Raw genomic sequence first — 19,362 nt, 5'->3', positions numbered from 1 at the left:
CTGCCCTTCTGGAGGTCACAGCCTTCCAGGCTTTCGTCCATTGAGCAAACTCACCAAAGGCCTAGCCAGTTCTGGGGACAGTGACTGAAATAGTCCTGGACTCTGTTCCCTCAGAGCTCAGGGTCCAGTGGCGGCAGATTGGCCCGTTGCCACATGGAGTGGTTAGGGTTGGGATGGCGGAGCCCAGGGTGCTGACCTGGGAGTTGGGGAGGGCTTCCTGAAGGAACTGGCCACATCTGAGTCTGTCTCATGCTCTTGCTGTCATTCTCTCCCAGTCTCTGCAGTTCTCACCCTCTGCATCTCTGAGACTGTTTTCCGGCTTCTTCACTCTGCCAAATCCCAGCCGACTCCTCTTGCCTTATGTCTGTGTGGACCCCCTCGAGTACACAGCTTCTCTGTGTCTGTTTCCCTGTGAGTGTCTCTGTGAGTGCCCCTCTGTTTCTTGTCTCTGAGCATCTATCTCTGAGTCTCTATTCTCTCTCTGCATCTGTGGGTCTCTTCTGCCTCTCTCTTCCCAGACCCAAGCTTGACACTGCCTGTCTGAGGAAGTGTCCAAGGAGGATCTTGAACACTAGACTAAGAGCTTAGACTTCGCCCTGAAGGCAGCAGCAGGCCCTGAGAAGCTGGAACCAAGTTCAAATGGATTGGCATCAGATTTGCAGTTTAGAAAGAGCCCTGACATGGCCATGCTGTGGACTGGAGGTCTGAAGGAGGCAGGGGCAGGGACCAAGTGAAGGAGGGAGACTGCGTGGTTCAAGCGTGGGGAGGGGATGAGGGTCTCCCAGGGGCAGAGCCAGCAGAACCCTGGGTTGAGAGGGGGCATGGGAGGAGGAAGGAAACAATGCCAAGACCTCTCTGGGAAGCTGGTCGCCCCCCCCCCCAGGGGAGGTGTCAAATTTCCTCTGTTCTGGCCTTCCTCCCTTACTGCTCCCTCTCTGACGTCACATTTTCCAGTCTGGTTAGAAGGGTGAGGGCCTCCCTCCCTCACAGGAAGTGCCCTTCAGCCCCCTGCCACCTGGGCTAGACAAGCCAGCCCCAGGACCCTCAATCCCTACCCCCACATCACTAGCCCTTCCTGCTCCTGACCCCCTTCTGCTCACTTCAGTCACGGAACAAGGAACAAGGGAGGAGATAGGAAGAAGGAATGATTGCAGAAAGGAAGCTTTTATTTTTCACTATTTAAATTCAATTAATTAACATGTAATCTATTACTGGTATCAGAGGTGGAGGTCAGTGATTCATCAGTCTTATAAAATACCCAGTTCTCATTACATCACGTGCCCTCCTTAATGTCCATCACCCAGTTACCCTGTCCTCCCTGCTTCCTCCCCTCCAGCAACCCTTCAGTTTGTTTCCTATGATTAAGAGTCTCTTATGGTTTGTCTCCGAAAGGAAGCTTTTAAATGAGTGCGTTTAAGTCCTCCTGAGGAAAGGGAGAGAAAGCCCGACGGTGGGGTTGAGAGGCAGATGGATGAGATGAAAGGATGTAGCAAGCGGAGATGGAGAGATGGGGAGGGAGACAAAGATGGAGAGGTGAGACCTGCAGGTGAAGGCAGTACAATGGGAAGGGACATGAGAAAACCCAGAGAGAAAGATGGAGACAGAGAGATAAGGAGGTAGGGAGAGAGATGGGGAGGGACTGAAACTTAGCAGGAGAGATGGTGACAAGGCCTCACTGGAGTCAGGCCTGGTGCAACAGAGACCCAGAGCCAGGGACACTAACTAGGGCGGAGAGCCATGGACAGTCGGACACACGCAGGAGAAAGGCCAGCTTCAGGGAGAGGAGGCCTGGGGCCTAGTGGAGATCAGCAGGTTAGGATACCCTCCCTGCAGGCCCCTGGGTTAGATACCTGGGGGCTCTTTCTTCCCCCAATGCTGAGGCCAATCCCAGCACCCCCCACCTGCCCATTCTGTGACCCGTTAAGTGGCTCACCCTCCGAAGGCCCAATTTCCTAATGTAACATGAACAGAAGAGCAATACCCACGCTCCCGTCCTCCCACCCCCAAAATGGCAAGTGGTTAATGGTCAAGCAGGGTGAATACTGGAAAATGCCCATATCAAAGATGTTCTTTTTAATGGTAAATACTTATTAATACATACAGCAGGATGGGTACAACCACGGGCTCTGAAGCCAAGCTACCTGGGTTTAGGGTCACCAGATTTAGGAAATAAAAATACAGGACAGGGGCGCCTGGGTGGTTCAGTCAGTTAAGTATCCGACTCTTGATTTCAGCTCAGGTCATGGTCTCAGGGTTGTGAGATCGAGCCCCCAGTTGGGCTCTGCACTCAGCGGGGATTCTGCTTCTCTCACTCTCCCTCTTCCTCTGCCCCTCCCCCTGCTTGCATTCTCTCTCTCTCTGTCAAATAAATAAATAAATCTTTAAAAAAATATAGGACACCTAGTTAAATTTGAAGTTTCAGATAAACAGCAAATTTATTTTTTATATTTATAATTATGTCCCAACTATTGCATGTATATATATATGTTACATGTATACAGGTGGTTCGTTTGTTTCTTTTCTGAATCATTTGAAGCAAGTAATACTTCACCCCTAAATATCTGTGTTCATTTCCTTATAGAGACCTTTTATACCATAATACCATAATCACATCTAAGGAAATGAATAATTCTATATCTCATATTCGGTTCATACTCAAATTTCCTCCATTTGTCTCAAACTATTATAGCATAGGATTCTGGAGATGAAGAGAAGTGAAGGGAAGTCGGCTTCAATTTCCCCTTTCATAAAATGAAGACTAGTACTTACCTCATAAAAGGATTAAATGAAGGCCCAAGGCCCAGTTGGTGGCATGCAATGAGCCCTCAATAAATGTTAGCTATTAGAATTACTGTGGTTATTGGTCACATTGTTGATGTTATCATGATTGACACTACTCAAGAGCAGCCCCAGAACGTCCTCAAAGCCTTCGAAGGGGAGAACTCGGCCTGGTTGGGGATCCTGGGTCGGCCTCCCCCACCCCGCCCCGCAGTCCCCCTACAGATTGTGACGTTGGCGGACCTGGGGTCTGGCCGGAAATCCCCCTTCCTGTTGCAGATAAGCCAGGCGCGGCCCAGCTGACCCCAGACCCTCCCCCCTACCCCCCATGTCGCAGGATCAAGTACCCAAGATGGAAAACCTGTCCACCAAACCCGCTGCTCCACCCCCATCACCCCGTAAACACGCCTCCGCACCCTGGGTCTCTCAGAGACGACCGTTCCCCAAGCTCCTGTCCAAGTCCAAGCCACCCCTGCAGCAGGACAGCTGTAGCTATCAGGAGGCAGGCGGCCATCCCTGGGGGGGGGGGGGCGGGGGCGGGGGGCGCTTGGCCCCGCCCCGGGCCCTGCAACTCGACCCTGCTGCGACCCCCGGCTCTGACGTCTTGGAAAATTCCCCCCTGCCCAGGCCCCCAGGGGAGGGGGTACATAGTATGAAATGGGGCTGAGACCCCTGGCCGGGGACAGAGAAACCCGCCAGAGGTGAGCCATGAACTGGATGTCTGGGGGCCTGGACTTCTGGGTTGAGGGAGGAGAGGGCTGAAGTCCCTTACTCCTAGTCTGAGAAAAGGGACACTGGAGGCCAAGATTCCAGGGTCCTGGGGAAGGAGGGAGCAAAAGGCCTGGACTCCTGGGTCTGAGAGAAGCAAGGGCTGGGGCCCAGACTCCAGGGTCCCTAAGTGTCACCAGCTCACCCCTTGCCCCCTTTTTTCTCCCTGCCCAGAACATTGACAAGGCGCATCCATGGACTTCTGGAACTGGGATGAAGCGTCTCCACAGGAAGTGCCTCCAGGGAACAGGCTGTCAGGGCTGGGTAGGCTGCGGGGACTGAGTCCACGTCTGGGGAGGGTGCACAGGTGGGGGCCGCCGCTGACCCCGACCGGGCCCTAACCGCCTCACTGCCTGCAGAAGGAGCTGAACTCGGCTTCTATTTCCCCGAACTGGCGCTCCCAGGGGACACGCGGACAGGGGAGCCACGCTGGAAAGGTGGCTGTGGGCTGGCACTCCTGGGAGCTGAGGAAGGTGAGAGGCTGGGCTCCGGGGTCTGAGGGAGAAAGGGGGCGTGCCTGGACGCCTAAGGCTGAATGGGGAGAGGGCTTCGGGCTGGAAGTGCTGAGGTTGAAAGAGGACGAGGCAAGGGTCCTGAGTTCTAGGTGTGAGTGAGTAGGGGCTGGGGGTAATAACTCAGGCCCGGACAAATAAAGACTGCTGGGTGGGTGGTCGAGGGGGCGTCTCTAGTCATTGCTCACACCCTTCCCGAAACTCTGCTTGTTCTTACCCCTCGCAGGGCTCCCACAGCCGGACTGGGACTCCGCGTTACCGCACCCAGAAGCTCCATGGGGGCCGGGTGAGTGTGTGCGCAGAGGCGGGGTAATGAGGGGACTGGGGTCCTCCACCGTAGCTAGAGGTTTAAACTTGATCTTTGAGGGGAACGGGGCTAGTACGGGAACGCCTGGGTCCTCCAGATGGCACGGCCTAGATCCGGGAGCGCAGGGCGTCAGGGCTGAGAGCTTAGATTCCAAGAACCCCTGAGGGGGCCGGGGACCCGGACACCTGGGCTCCCCTCACTTGGGGTCTGTTACTCCTCACAGAGCCCGCCCCTCAGGCTCTTCCGTGGTCGGGAGACTGGACAGACTTGGAGTGCACCGGCTCGGACCCTTGGAGCGGCGTCTCCCAGGCCCTAGGCCCCGCCCCTCCCGGCCTGGGTCCCGCCCCCTTCGTTGGTGCTGCGGGGGCAGCGGGCCAGAACTGTATCATCTCGGGGGGAGAGACCAACCCGCGGTCTTGCTCCCAGGCCGCCGCCAGCTCCACTAACTGGGACTGTTCTATGGGCCTCGACGGCCCCGCCTACTGGGGCCAGGGCCTCGGAGGGGAGCAGAGCGCGGACTCTACCATTTCGTGGGGTGGGCCTGCGGGCTCAGACTGTACCACCTCCTGGGTCTCGGGGCTGCATACGGACTGCACCACCTCTTCAAAGGGGTACCAGACTTCAGATCTCACCACGTCCTCCGAACCGAGCCAGCCGTCGGACGGCGTAACCTTGGCTTGTTACCCCAAAAATAACCACCGAGGTGAGAGGTCAGCAGGACCAGAATCTAGTGAGGCGGGGCCTAGGCGCGTAGGGGCGGGACCCGGGAAACTGGCAGCGAAGGTGCGAGGCTTAGTCACCTGAGAGCCAGAGAGAGGCGGTGACGGTGGGTCGTAGGGGAGGAGAGAACTAAAACGGTGGTAGTCTAATAGGGAGCAAGAGACCAGAACCTAGGCTCCTGGATTAACTGAGAGGAAAAAGGTGAGGGTCCGGATGCCTGGGTCACCAAGGTGTGGTATCCAAACTCAGAGCTCTAAGTTTCCGAGACGGGGGCCCCGGCTGCCTGGGTCCCTGTGGACGATTCTTGGGTTCCTTATATGGAGGGATCTGGACTCTTTGGGCCCCAAGGTGGAGGGATCTGGACTTCTGGGTCCCGAGTTGGGAACACCCGGACCCTTGCACCTTCGAAGCGAGGGAGCCCGGACAGCTGGGTCGTCGAAGGGACATGGTCTGGGTCTAGGAAGCCGAGTGTGTTCATCTGCCTGCACTCCACAGGTCCCATTCAGCTGTGGCAGTTCCTCCTGGAGCTGCTCCGAGACGGGGAGCGTAGCAACTGCATCCGCTGGACTGGCAACAGCCGCGAGTTCCAGCTGTGTGACCCCAGAGAGGTGGGGGAGCCTCCCAGACGCGCCACATCCCGCCCGGGCCTCCTCCCGTTCAATTTGGCCGGGCCACTCTGTTTGCCCCTTACTTGGCCCCGCCCCCAGCTCGTACTTCTCTCCACCCCGCCAGAAGTTACCCGGACTAACTCGCGTCCAGAAAGTACCTGAAACCGCGCCCCCCGCCCCGCCCGTCCGTTGCCAAGCCCCGCTCCCTCCTGCTTTCAGACTAAGCCCGGCCTCTGTCCTAGGTGGCGCGGCTGTGGGGTGAGCGCAAGAGGAAACCCGGCATGAACTACGAGAAACTGAGCCGAGGCCTACGATACTACTACCGCCGCGACATCGTGCGCAAGAGCGGTGGGCGCAAGTACACGTACCGTTTCGGGGGCCGCGTGCCTGGCCTGGCCTATCCGGACTGCGCGGGGGGTGGACCGGGAGGAGCGACCCAATAAAAATATCCCATCAAACTAGTCGTGAGTGCCGCCTGCATCCTTCCCACGGATACTGACTAAACCCGCTAGGGACCCTAAGTGTGCACCACCACACTCACCTTCCACCCCCCTCCCCGCCCGCGTGATCCCAAGTTACACCCAGAGTCTTAGGGGACCTACTTGTGTGCTCACTGTGTGATGTAACTTTCAAAGGAATCATCTCACTACCTATAGGGCCTACATTGTGCCTGCCTGTGCTGGGACTTGTAAAGGAATCAGACCCAATCATTAACTTTCGAGTTTACCTACTGTATCCCTCCTGAAGAGAGGACTCAAGAGTCCAAAAAAAAAAAAAAAAAAAAACAGTTTATGTGTGTCCTTTCAGTGCCTGGGACCATTAAGGAATTGGGGCTAGGGTTTGATCCCCCAAATCACCTACTGTCTTCCCACTCCAAGCTGAGGGTGATAGAACTCCTATCTAGACCCCAAGGAGAGCCTACCCCATTCTGGGAACCACTGAGCCCCTAACGAATGGTCCTTCCATGGACTGACAAGATGCCTATTTTATTTTATTTTAAAGATTTTATTTATTTATTGGACAGAGAAAGACACAGCGAGAGAGGGAACACAGCAGGGGAAGTGGGAGAGGGAGAAGCAGGCATCCTTATGGACTCTGAGAAACAAACTGAGGGCTTCAGAGGGGAGGGGGGTGGGGGAATGGGATAGGCTGGTGATGGGTAGTAAGGAGGGCACGTATTGCATGGTGCACTGGGTGTTATAGGCAACTAATGAATCATGGAACTTTACATAAAAAACCAGGGATGTACTGTATGGTGACTAACATAATTTTAAAATATTATAATAATAAAAAAAAAAAGAAGAAGAAGAAGCAGGCTTCCTGCTGAGCGGGGAGCCAGATGCAGGTCTCGATCCCAGGACCTGAGCCGAAGAAAGACACTTAACGACTAAGCCACCCAGGTGCCCCAAGATGCCCATTTTAAATATCTTGTCTGGGGAGGACTAACCAAGAAGGTAACCTGAAGGAGGTGAGGGAAGGAAACAGCTTCAGGAAGAGCACTGCAGACCCAGGGGACAGCAAGTGCAAAGGCCCTTAAAGGGATGTCAGCCCACATGTTTAAGCAGGAGGAGACCAGTGTGGCTAGAACAGTGGGAGTAAAGAGAAGAAGGACAGAAATGGGGGTATAAGAGGGACCAAACTGTGTAGGTCATTTGTAAGGACTTTGGCTTTTGACTGAGAGAGTCGGACAAGACCCAAGGGGAGGGTTCTGGGCCAAAGGGAAATGATCTGACTGAGGTGTTAACAGGGTCCCTCTGGCTGAGTGGATGATTGTGGAGGGCAGTAGGGAAGCCAGGAGGCCAGGGAGTGGGCTACTGCAATAGCCGAGGCTGGAGGTGCCCATGGCTAGAACCAGATGTGGGAGAAAATTCTGAATATATTGCTAAGGCAGAGCCAAGAGGATTTCTTGATAGATCAGCTGTGGGGTATGAAAGAGTCAGGGATACCTCTCTGACTAGAAGCACAGATGTGTCACTTTCCAAGATGGACAGATTTCTCCCAGACCCAAGCTTTTATTCTTAACCCCTCCTCTCTGTGATGCAAGACTTTGGTTTGAGTCTTCAGGAACTCAAATCTGTGTTAATTTGTGCCTTCTGAGGCTTGGGGAAAGAAAGTAATGAGCAAGAAGAAGAAGAAGAAGAAGGTAATGAACAGGAGGTGGAGTCTGGGTATTCCTCATAATGTGATAATGACCCTGGGAGAAAGACTGGCTTGATTTCAAACCCCTAACAACTGATCCAGTAATAATCACAAAGAGAGTAAGGATTCTTGTGTTTTGTTCAGTGATGCTTCCCCAAGGCTTACAGAAGTACCTGGCACAGGGTAAGCGTTCAATAAGAAATTCTTGCATGAATAAGGATACTTCTGCTGGGATATTTCTCTCAGGCCGACTCCACAGCTAGCCCCAAGGAACCAAAACTCCTTTCCGTCGGTAAAAACAGTAAGGTGATGAGAACCTGTAACCAGAAGTGTCAAGCCCCAGCTCGGACCTTCGAAGTGCCACGCAAGCTCACGATTGGACCAAGAGTACCAAGAGATGATGAACAGGTATTCAGCCCAATAGGAGTTAGGAGTTCTCCCGGATGGGCGAGGCCTTAGTGGTTTTCGCTGACGGCCTCCCCGAGGGCGCTCTAGCCATGCGGAAGACTCCCATTTACTCCACCTCCCCCACTTCCGGCCGGTCTTAATTCCGCTTCCGGTCCGATTCTGGCGTCTTTGCTGAGGGTCACATTGAGCTGCGAGTTGCTGCTGTGGTGTGTTTAGGTGAGTGTCGAGGGCTTGGGAAGCTGGGACCTATCCTGGGGATCTGAGGAGCCGGACCTAGTTTCTCCGAGAACGAAGTGAGTTTCTGGGCAGCGGCGTCCGGCTTCCCTGGTCCCTGGGGTTCTGTTCTGTTAGTAGTCCTCTAGCTAACGAGTATGTAGCTCTTCTTTAATGCCAGGTAACGTTTCAAGTGACTTTATTAATTCATTTCGTCTTCCCTCCAGCGCTATGAGGTAGGGCCTGTAATGATCCCTTTTTGACAGTGGAGCAACTGAAACTCAGCGATATTAAGCTACTTAGCCAGTGTCCAGGGTTTGGATCCCGTAGTTTGGACTGTAGTGTCCTCAATCTCAGGCCGCAGGCGTGGCCCCCCTGGCTTTCCCGGGCCGCAGCCTGGCTCCCTGGTTTCAGGTCCTCCCTCCCGCTTGGACGTTGGAGAGGCCTCAGAGTCATCCCTGAACCTCCCTTCCTCCCAGCCCCCCCGCCCGGCCCCCAAAACAACTGCTCTGAACAGGTCCCAGCGCTGGTATTCTACGTCCTCCTCCCCACGCCCCTCTACCCTTTTCCCCGAGACTCCGCACCACTACCTTGGGTCCCTTGACTTTAACACTGGCCTGCTCACTTCTTTGTAACCCCATTACTCTTCGAATTCTCTGGGATAGAGGCAGTTTCACATTACCTGGCAAAAACTGCGTGTCACCTCTTAAAAGACTTTATAACGGGTTTTTAACCCTGGGTCTGCAAAATCGGTAGAATGCAAGGTGTGCTAGGACTTGAATGGGGGAAAAATTACATCTGTATTTTTCCTAATCTGTAATTGAAATGTAGCATTTCCTTCAGTTAGGAATGGAGGCAACAGCTTTAGTAATATTTGCATCATACATGACTTTGTCCACAATCAAAATCACAGGTCATCTTATATCAAATTATGGTTGCAGATGTCACAGAATACATTTCCACTTACGATTACTTCAGCTACATACAACTGGTGTTCTTTGTGATGCTCTGCAGTTTTTTAATGCATTTAAAAATACTCTGAGAGAGGGTCATTAGACCCTTGAGTTCATGGCACCAAAGAGATGAAGAACCTCTGGAGGGTAGGTTCTGTCAATGATTGGGTGCAGCTCCTGCACTTGTATGACCTTGGGAAGTCACTTAGACACCCTGTGCCTTGTCTGTGAAACAGTGATAGTAATAGTTCCTACCTTTTAGGGTGGCTGCAGAAGTAAAGTGTAGAACAGTGCTTGGCCTAAACTAAGCACTCAGTGAATGTTAGTTAGTGTTATTTTGGGATGAATAAGGCCTGATTTTGCTAAGTAGTTACCGCCCTCCACCAAGCCCTGCTGTAACTGCCACACTTAGATGTATGGATTTGCCCCACCCTTCACCTCTGTGTGTATATGTTGAGAGGGAGAAAGTGGTGGCTTGTTCACCTATTCCATTCTCCCGTGCCTGGGTGGGCGACATCCCCCTGCCTACACCCCCTAGAACTTTTGCCAACATCCACTCTCTTTGTCTCCAAGAGTCAGCACCATGGCAGAAGAAATCAAGACCAAAATCAAGAACTACCAGACCGCCCCTTTTGACAGCCGCTTCCCCAACCAGAACCAGACTAGGAACTGCTGGCAGAACTACCTGGGTAAGCAGGGCACGGGGATGGGAAGGGATGCAGAACCTTTTCCTGGTCCCACACTTCAAGGTGCTTGCTTACCTGTTGCCTGCTCCTCAGGGATCTATACATCCCAGGCCTCTTTTTTGCCTGGACATCCTACCTTGCAGGGCCCATGCCCCTCATCACAGCTCTGTTTAAATCCAAGATCTGGGCCAGGGTCACAAACTTTGGTTCCTACAATGATTTTTTTTTTTAAAGATTTATTTGTGTGTGTATGAGACGGATATTAACATACATATAGGAAATACATAAAACATAATGTACAGTTAAATGAATAATAGTTAAGTGAATCCCCCGTGTAACTATAACCTGGAGAGAAAATGAGATCCTGTCAGCAGTCTGAGCTTGCTTGCCTACTGCACGCCCTGTCTTACACACAGCATCCTACTCCCTCAACTAGAGCTGCTGCACTGCCAACTTAAGGCAGTCACATTTTGGTTTTATCACTGCTCTTAGGTTTGCCTCTTGATGAACTTGACAAATATTGGAGATATTCTCTTTTGTTTGGGCTTCTTCATCCAGCAGTTTTGAAGATTCTTCCTTGCCGTGGCATGTAGTTTGCTCATTTTGATTGCGTACAGTTTTCCATAATTTATTTCCAGACACTTGCGTGCTGTCCAGTTTCAGGCTTTTACGAATGACGGTGCTATAAACGTTCTCTTAAATGTAATTTTTTAAAAAAGATTTTATTTATTTATTTGACACAGAGAGAGAGAGACAGTGAGAGGGAACACAGGCAGGGGAAGTGGGAGAGGGAGAAGCAGGCTCCCAGGGGAGGAGCCTGATGGCGGGGCTCGATCCCAGAACGCTGGGATCACGCCCTGAGCCGAAGGCAGACAATTAACGACTGAGCCACCCAGGCGCCCCTCTTAAATGTAATTTGACATCCGTGTGAATGCTGCTATGTAGGGAATGTGCCCAGGTGTGGAATACCTGGAGTAATTTTCTTTTCTTTTTTTTCTTTTAAGTAATTGCCTACTTTAAAAAACCAAATTATCTCCCTCCTGTCTTCCTCTGTAGGATGCCAGCATCTTAGCCCCAAGATCATCTTCCCCTTCCCTTGCCCTGGTTTTGGACTTCCATAATCCCCACATGTGCCCCTCACGTTGCCCCCTCATTCCAGACCCCAGAATTTTCAAGTCAAACAGTACTTGTCTAGTAAAATCAACTTAGCGAGCCCTATCTAGCCCTTATCAGTACTTCTGTAGGAATAGACATTCCTTGTGACACTTGTTTTGTGGGTGTATGTATATATAACTGTTGTGAAGTAAAGATGATTTCTGACAGTTTTGATGAATAATGTGTTCCAGTCCTTGCCTGGGCTGACCCTGAACTGCTCTCTCCACAGACTTCCACCGTTGTGAGAAGGCAATGACTGCTAAAGGGGGTGATGTCTCCGTGTGTGAATGGTACCGGCGTGTGTACAAGTCCCTCTGCCCCATATCCTGGGTACGTGCCACCTCCTGGGGCCCTTGGAACGCTGGGGTGGGGTCTTAGCAGAGAGAAGTATGGTAGCTCAGTGGCGGCTCATCTGGGAGAAGCAGAGGGAGGACAGGGCATTGCGCCGTCCATGGGACTGAGCCTTGTCTTCTTTCTGGAATTGTCTCCCTTCCCTCTTTTCGCCAGTACTCTCAAACAGTCAGGGCTCTTGGCCAGAGCGACCAGGGCCCTCTCCTCGTCCTTGCTACATCCATCTCGCCCATGGACTCCACAAATACATACACAGTGCTGGCTCCCCGTCCCTGTGGGGCTCACCATCTTGTGCAGTTCTGTGCCTTTTTATTATGCACATTTGATTTACAGTGTGTCTTGGAGCCTTTCTTATAATAATGCATATAGGTCTGCCTTACTTGTTTTAGCAACTTACATATGCTTTTATTTAACTGATTCCCTTTTGATGGAGGTGATGTTCTCATTTTTTCAGTATATTTGAAGCATCCTTGATGTATGCCTTTGGGGCTTATTTCTTGAGAACAAATTGCCTTAATGCAGTCTGCTTCAGCTTGCCTGGTTTTCCTTCCCCCTCTCCGGCCACATTGTCAAGTGTCCTCGAGTGCCCCGTGCCCTTCCAGGATTTCCCCTTGTCCCTGGGGGATTGAGTAACCTGATGTTACAAGTATGTAGCATCCCACCTCCACCCTCAGAGCCTGCATCGGGTGCATGCTGGACAGGGTGCCAGGAAGCATGCTTCTAGGCCCGGTGGTGCCCTACACCCCATTCTCGGGACCTGGGCCTGCCCTCGCCTTGAGAGCATCAGATTGTGTGGTTCCTACCCTCAGGTGCTGGCAGTGTCCCCTTTGTTAGGGCTTATAAATGTATTCTGCAAAGCCCCCTTTATACGGCTACCCTGGTTTCTTTATTTCAAAAACTTGGTGAAGTAAGAATAAATGGTTGTTTCTGTTTTTTGTTTTTGGGTTTGTTTTTTTTTTTTAAGATTTTATTTATTTACTTACTTATTTACTTATTTGAGAGGGATCATGAGCAGGGGGAGGGGCTGAGGGAGAAGCAGACTCCCTGCTGAGCTCCCAGAATGGGAGCCTGATGTGGGGCTTGACCCCAGGACCCTGGGATCATGACCTGAGCCAAAACCAAGAGTTGGACGCTTGGGGTGCCTGGGTGGCTCAGTCGTTAAGCGTCTGCCTTCGGCTCAGGGCGTGATCCCGGTGTTCTGGGATCGAGCCCCACATCAGGCTCCTCCACTGGGGCCTGCTTCTTCCTCTCCCACTCCCCCTGACTGTGTTCCCTCTCTCGCTGGCTGTTTTTCTCTCTGTCAAATAAATAAATAAAATCTTTTTTTTTTTTTTAATTTTTTTTTAAAAGATTTTATTTATTTATTTGACAGAGCGAGAGACAGCCAGCGAGAGAGGGAACACAAGCAGGGGGAGTGGGATAGGAAGAAGCAGGCTCATAGCAGAGGAGCCTGATGTGGGGCTCGATCCCATAACGCCGGGATCACGCCCTGAGCCAAAGGCAGACGCTTAACCACTGTGCCACCCAGGCGCCCCTAATAAATAAAATCTTAAAAAAAAAAAAAAAGAGTTGGATGCTTAACCAACTTAGCCACGCAGGCGCCTCTTTTTTCACTTTATAAAATGGCACTTCAGTGTACGATTCCGTGGCAAGAAATGTTTTCCCCTCTATTTAATGGTTTCCTGAGTTTCCATTCCATGAAGTAGGATCATTGGGCAAAGAGAAATTTGGATCAGACCAGCCTGATTCTTTAAAAGAGAGACAGAGAGGTAAACCCAGTGAATGAGAAATTCACACATAGAAAACGGTGGACTATAGACAGTACAAGTCCAGTGCAAGGGAATCCAGGGGAATCCAGACATGAAAAAGTGTCTATCCCCACTCAGTCAGGACAACACCGCTTAAAACAACAGAGAGATGCTCATTTTTACCTTGCGGTCTGGTGCGAGAATTATACAGGTTGACAGTGCTAAATGTTCGTGGTTCTATAAATGAGGTCATTTTGGCAGAAGCTTACAAAATGGGGAAAAACCTCTCCAGATGTGGCAGTTTTACATGTAGACATCCTACAAAGATGCTCGTCTACAAGGATGTCCACCGCAGAGCTGTTTGTAATGAGGAGCATTCAGAAACAGCCCGAGTTAGATAAACGATGGTACGTTTATCTTGATTTATGTGACAGAATACAGAAAGAGCTCTAAGAGGGGCGCCTGGGTAGCGCAGTTGTTAAGCGTCTGCCTTCGGCTCAGGGCGTGATCCTGGCGTTCTGGGATCGAGCCCCACATCAGGCTCCTCTGCTGGGAGCCTGCTTCTTCCTCTCCTACTCCCCCTGCTTGTGTTCCCTTTCTCGCTGGCTGTCTCTCTGTCGAATAAATAAATAAAATCTTTAAAAAAAAAAAAAAAAAAGAAAGAGCTCTAAGAGTTGTGGAAAAGGTAAGTTGTAGGACAATCTACATGGTATCGCCCAGTTTGTATGTATGTTTTTCAAAGTAGAATTCGTGATACAGGGGGTGTGTATGTGTGTGTGTGTATAAATAGGCACTTAACCGTGGGCCAGCTGCTTTGTAAGCACTTTATATTCTGTGAGGGCAAACATGCTAAAAAACGGTATGAGATGGAGACTGTTGTCACTATCCTCATTTTACATCATTAAAAACTCAGGCCCTGAAGGGTTGAGGAATTTGCCTGAGGTCACACAGCTAGGAAGTGATGGGGCAGGGGTTCAGAGTCATTCTTCTGTATCCATGCTTTTGTCCACTGCCTCTAATGTATGGCATATAAATGTGAGTCTCTGTGTCTAAATGGATATGCTTCTGGCTGCCTGTAGGAAGGTCTACCGCAAGTTGCAGAATGTTAGTTTTTACTTTGGGGAGTGTTAACGGTTGGATGTGGGCCTTTCTGTCGTTGCTCATATGCGTGCATACCTCTGTGGTCAACGGTAGGATCGTCATACTCTCCATGCAGTTTTGCATCTTGTTGCACTTGAGTATGTATCTTGGAGATCCATTCGTGCCAGAGCATAGATCAGCCTCTTTTTTTTTTATTCCCCCCTCACTGCTGCCTAGTATGTCTTCTTTCCTCTATTCTGCCAAACATCATTGAGTGTTGACTCTGGGGTTCCTGAAACAGGGACAGCCACACTCTTGAATCTCTGTACAGTCCTGCATCTCCCCAAGGACAGCCCCGCAGCAAATGTGGGATGTTTCTCATCCACCCACCCCCGCCAATCCCCTACCCCCTCAGTAGCTCAGTTCATTTTGGACGGTGATTTTTGTCTTTCTGGGTCACTGCTGATTCTCCCACTCCTGGAACAGTGGCAGTACGGGGCTTCCTTGTTGACTGACCGAACAGGTGGGCAGAATGAGGAAGACAAGCGTTCACCCATCTGGCTTCCCCACGGAGGAAGGGAGTAACGCTGGCTGTCTTTCCACAGGTATCAGCCTGGGACGACCGCCGGGCAGAAGGCACATTTCCTGGGAAGATCTGAACTGGCTCCGCCCACCTCTCCTCTGTCCTCCATCCTTCTCCCAGGGTGGTGAAGGGGAACCTGGGTGCATGGGGATCCCTACCCTGGGATTCTGAATCATGGCTTAACTAATAATAAATATTCATTGGAAAAGTGTTAAGACTGCGTCTGTGTAAAAGAGCCAGACAGTCGGGCAAGAAGCTGTGGTGGGAATTAATACCTTGACCAGTAAGAGGGCCTTCAGGGTGATTGTTTTTTTCTGTTTTGTTTTATGTTATTAAACTGACCACCTTCTCTATACCAGACAATAGAGTGAGTGATTATACAAAATAGCCTCAAGCCCCTGGGTGTGCTAAAATTTATCTGTATATTCCCCTTTATTATCCATACAGTTTGAAAAAAACTTTTCTTACATAATTTTTGAACCACGTGAAAATAGCCTAATAAAAACTCCTGTGTACCCATCGCCTAGCTTGAACAGTTACCAACAAATGACCAATCACTTTCATCTCTAATTATTCCCCTCCCCGTCTAGGTGATTTTAAAGCCAATCTGGGGATCATATGTTATCCAGAAATAAGTAAGTATATGTATTCTCTTAGAGTTGCAGGTTTATTTTACACATAATTATACTACCATTATTACGTCTTAAGAAATTAATGATAAATTTTTAATATCGTCTAATGAGCAGGAGTTTTTTTAAGTATCTTTTTTTTTTTTTTTAAAGATTTATTTGACAGAGCACAAGTAGATGGAGCAGCAGGCAGGAGGAGAAGGAGAAGCAGGCTCCTCAGAGAGCCCAACATGGGGCTCCATCCCAGGACCCTGGGATCATGACCTGAGCCGAAGGCAGACGCTTAACCAAGTGAACCACCCAGGCGCCCCTAATAAGCAGTTTTCTGCACAGTGTGTAATTTCTCCCTCTGTTCTGGGCCTCCTCTTCTCGTGGTGATGATTGGAAGTCATTTAAGCAGGCCAAATTAAGAACATTCATCCTTGCTGCCCGAAGAGAAATCGCCACACTATGGTGGTCCAGAATACCATCCACCAGACTGCCCAGCATAGCTAGCTAGAGCACCAGGTTACGGCTGGATTGGTGTTTCCTCAAGACCACTCAAACGGTTGAGAGACAGACTTATCCAAAGCACATTGGGGTGAGCAGAGAGATGGTTCTTGTACTGAATGAACATGGCCTTAGGGAGGGATCTTGTGAAACATCTGCCTACGAGGACGAGGGGCTCTAAGCAGAGGACCTCATGCATGCCCAGGGGCTTTGAGGAACTGTAGAAGCTTATGTCATGTGTTGGATAGAAGAAAGAACTTCAATGTGGTGAAAATTTCAAATACACCACGGAGTCCAGTGAAAAGATGTGGGACTTATTCTGATCCCAGATGCCCAATTCTGCCCAGAGGCTGCCATCATCAGCACTTCCCCATGCATTCCACCGCAGAGACTGCCTGGATATCTACAAGTATTTACAAATACGTACTTTCTATGTATTTGATTTGGTAAAGATTTGATAGGACTCTGTTTCCTGTCTGATCTACCACTTCTTGTTTGCTCCCACAGTTCCTGCCATGCTGGCCTTTCAGGGCGACAGGAACTATGTGAGCAAATGAAGCGTCAACATACACCAGGCTGGCTCCAACCTTGAGGGCTTTGCATTTGCTGTTCACCCTGCTTGGAATGCCTTTCCACCAGACACCCACGTGGCTATCTCTGTAGGTCTCCCTCAAGTACAACTGAGACCTTCCCTGATCACTCGACCTAGCATCTCAGCTCCCATACACACATTTGCAGCCCTTCACACTTAACCACTAATATTCCCTGTATTTTACTTAATTTGTCCTTGATCATTGCCCCAACACACACCAGAAGGTAATTTCTATGAGGGCAGGGATTTTTAAAAATAGCACATTCCCTCTTTCAACATTTTATTACGGAAAATTGCAAGCACACAGAAAAAGTATAATTGCTGTTAACACCCACTACCTCAGTTTAACAATTGTTTTTTGTTTTTGTTTTAAGATTCTATTTATTTATTTGACAGAGAGAGAGAGAGAGAGAGAGAGACAGCCAATGAGAGAGGGAATACAAGCAGGGGGAGTGGGAGAGAAAGAAGCAGGCTCCCAGCAGAGCAGGGAGCCCAATGCGGGGCTCGAACCCAGGACCCTGGGATCCCGCCCTGAGCCGAAGGCAGACGCTTAACGACTGAGCCACCCAGGCATCCCTCGGTTTAACAATTGTTAATATTGTGTCATATTTACTTTGCGTGTACACGGGTTTTTTTTACTAAACCATTTAAAAGTACAGTTGGCCCTCGAGCAAGGCAAGGGTTAGGGGCACCAGCCATCCACATATTTTTAAAAATCTGCATGTAACTTGGCTCCCCACAAACTTAACTGCTAGTAGCTTACTGCTGAGTGGAAGCCTTACTGAGAACACAAACAGTTGATGAACACTTGATTATTTTCTATGTTATATGTATTATATACTATTCTTATAATAAGCTAGAGAAAAAATGTTATTAAGAAAATCATAAGAGAAAATACGTTTACAGTATACTGCACATGTGTGTACTGGAAAACATCTGTGGGTAAGTGGACCTGTGGAATTCAAACATGTCTTGTTCGAGAGTCAACTGTAGTCTCCAAACATCTTGACATTACACTTCTACATACTGAAGTCCGTATCTCTGAAAAAGGACATGTCCCTTCATACCACTACCACTTCTAAGAAAAACTAACATTAATTTCCTAATCTCTGATATTCAGATTTCCCAAATTGTACCCAAAAAGTCTTCTGTACTGTTGGCCACGTTTTGTACCAGGATCCAATCAAGGTTCAAGTTTTGCTTTGGTTTTTTATTTTATTTTAATTTTTATTTATTTATTTTTTAAAGATTTTATTTATTTATTTGACAGAGAGACAGCCAGTAAGAGAGGGAACACAAGCAGGGGGAATGGGAGAGGAAGAAGCAGGCTCCCAGGGGAGCAGGGAGCCAAATGGGGGGCTTGATCCCAGGACCCTGGGATCACGCCCTGAGCCGAAGGCAGATGTTTAACAACTGAGCCACCCAGGCGCCCCCGCATCGGTTTTTTAGGTTGCTAGTTTTTTTTTTAATTCTACAGTAGTCCTACTCCACCCCACCTGTTTTTATAAGATGGGATTTTTTAAGAGGCCAGGCCAGTTGTCTTGTAGAGTGTCCCCTATTCCGGATCTGCCTGATTGCTTTCTCATGGTGTCAGCTGCTTCTGCCATCCTCTGTAGTTCTGGGGTTTTTTTAAGATTTTTTAAATTTATTTGAGAGAGCAAGAACAAGCACACAAGCAGGGGGAGTAGCAGGCAGGCAGAGGAAGAAGCAGGCTCCCCACTGAGCAAGGAGCCCAATGCGGAACTTAATCCCAGGATCCTGGGATCATGACCTGAGCCAAAGGCAGATGCTTAACCAACTGAGCCACGCAGATGCCCCAAGATTTTTCTTTTTTCTTTTTTTAAAAAGATTTTATTTATTTATTTGACAGAGACAGCCAGTGAGAGAGGGAACACAGTCAGGGGGAGTGGGAGAGGAAGAAGCAGGCTTCCAGCGGAGGAGCCTGATGTGGGGCTCGATCCCATAACACCGGGATCACGCCCTGAGCCGAAGGCTGACACTTAACGACTGAGCCACCCAGGCGCCCCTCTTTTTTCTTAATGTAGGCATTTATCTCTATAAAATTCCCTCTTAGATGTTTCTGCTGCCTCCCATAAGTTTTGGTATGTTGTGTTTCCATTTTCTTTTGTCTAAAGTTATTTTTTTAATTTTTCTTGTGATTTCTTCTTTGACCCATTGGTTGTTCAGGAACATGTTGTTTAATATCCACATATTTGTGATTTTCCAGGGTTTTTTTGGTAATTTTCCAGGGTTTTTTTTGGTAATCAATTTCTACTTTTATACCATTGTGATCAGAAAAGATGCTTGTTATGATTTCAGTCTTAAATTTTCTGAGACTTGTTTTGTGGTCTAACAAAGAATCTATCCTGGAGAATGTTCTTTGTGCACCTGAGAAGAATATGTATTCTGCTGCTATTGGATGGTATGTTCTGTATATGTCTTCTAGTTCCGTTTGGTCTAAAGTATATAGTTCATGTCCAGTGCTTCCTTATTGATTTTCTATCGGGACAGTCTATCCATTGTTGAAGGTGGGGTACTGAAGTCCCCTACTATTATTGTATTGTCCATTTCTCCTTTCAGATCTGTTAGTACATGCTTAATATATTTAGGTGCTGCAATATTGGGTGCATGTATATTTACAAA

At 49.4% G+C, this 19,362-nt stretch overlaps 2 protein-coding genes across 3 annotated transcripts; both read left to right on the top strand.

Annotated features, from left to right (window-relative positions):
• Positions 1-3,718: 3,718 nt before the first annotated feature.
• ETV2 (ETS variant transcription factor 2) lies at positions 3,719-6,151 on the top strand. The gene is made up of 6 exons (XM_008712112.2): positions 3,719-3,810; positions 3,906-4,019; positions 4,285-4,344; positions 4,589-5,068; positions 5,581-5,693; positions 5,936-6,151. Exons 1-6 carry the CDS (start codon positions 3,741-3,743, stop codon positions 6,134-6,136), a joined length of 1,038 nt encoding a protein of 345 aa, XP_008710334.1. The 5' UTR covers positions 3,719-3,740; the 3' UTR covers positions 6,137-6,151.
• A 2,147-nt stretch (positions 6,152-8,298) lies between these two features.
• LOC103682512 (cytochrome c oxidase subunit 6B1) lies at positions 8,299-15,220 on the top strand. Of its 2 annotated transcripts, none has more exons than XM_008712113.2 (4): positions 8,299-8,456; positions 9,980-10,095; positions 11,477-11,577; positions 15,032-15,220. In XM_008712113.2, the coding sequence occupies exons 2-4, from the start codon at positions 9,990-9,992 to the stop codon at positions 15,083-15,085; spliced, it is 261 nt and encodes an 86-aa protein (XP_008710335.1). In that variant the 5' UTR covers positions 8,299-8,456; positions 9,980-9,989; the 3' UTR covers positions 15,086-15,220. The 2 variants fall into 2 exon arrangements, with proteins under 2 accessions (XP_008710335.1, XP_008710336.1); XM_008712114.2 differs by having other exon boundaries at positions 8,384-8,533.
• The last annotated feature ends 4,142 nt before the right edge of the window (positions 15,221-19,362 follow it).

This window comes from Ursus maritimus, unplaced genomic scaffold, assembly GCF_017311325.1.
Source record: "Ursus maritimus isolate PB19 unplaced genomic scaffold, ASM1731132v1 scaffold_19, whole genome shotgun sequence".
NCBI classification, from domain to species: Eukaryota; Metazoa; Chordata; class Mammalia; order Carnivora; family Ursidae; genus Ursus; species Ursus maritimus.
Note: the sequence above shows the minus strand (reverse complement) of the source record. Positions and strands in the feature narration are given on the sequence as shown.

What these genes read in the sequence shown, in the direction of transcription:
- LOC103682512 (XM_008712113.2), top strand. Translation starts at nt 9,990, where the DNA reads ATGGCAGAAGAAATCAAGACCAAAATCAAGAACTACCAGACCGCCCCT. An exon ending in CTGCTGGCAGAACTACCTGG is followed by an intron (nt 10,096 to 11,476) that starts GTAAGCAGGGCA and finishes CTCTCTCCACAG; the next exon opens with ACTTCCACCGTTGTGAGAAG. An exon ending in CCCTCTGCCCCATATCCTGG is followed by an intron (nt 11,578 to 15,031) that starts GTACGTGCCACC and finishes GTCTTTCCACAG; the next exon opens with GTATCAGCCTGGGACGACCG.
- ETV2 (XM_008712112.2), top strand. Translation starts at nt 3,741, where the DNA reads ATGGACTTCTGGAACTGGGATGAAGCGTCTCCACAGGAAGTGCCTCCA. An exon ending in ACTCCTGGGAGCTGAGGAAG is followed by an intron (nt 4,020 to 4,284) that starts GTGAGAGGCTGG and finishes TACCCCTCGCAG; the next exon opens with GGCTCCCACAGCCGGACTGG. An exon ending in AGCTGTGTGACCCCAGAGAG is followed by an intron (nt 5,694 to 5,935) that starts GTGGGGGAGCCT and finishes CCTCTGTCCTAG; the next exon opens with GTGGCGCGGCTGTGGGGTGA.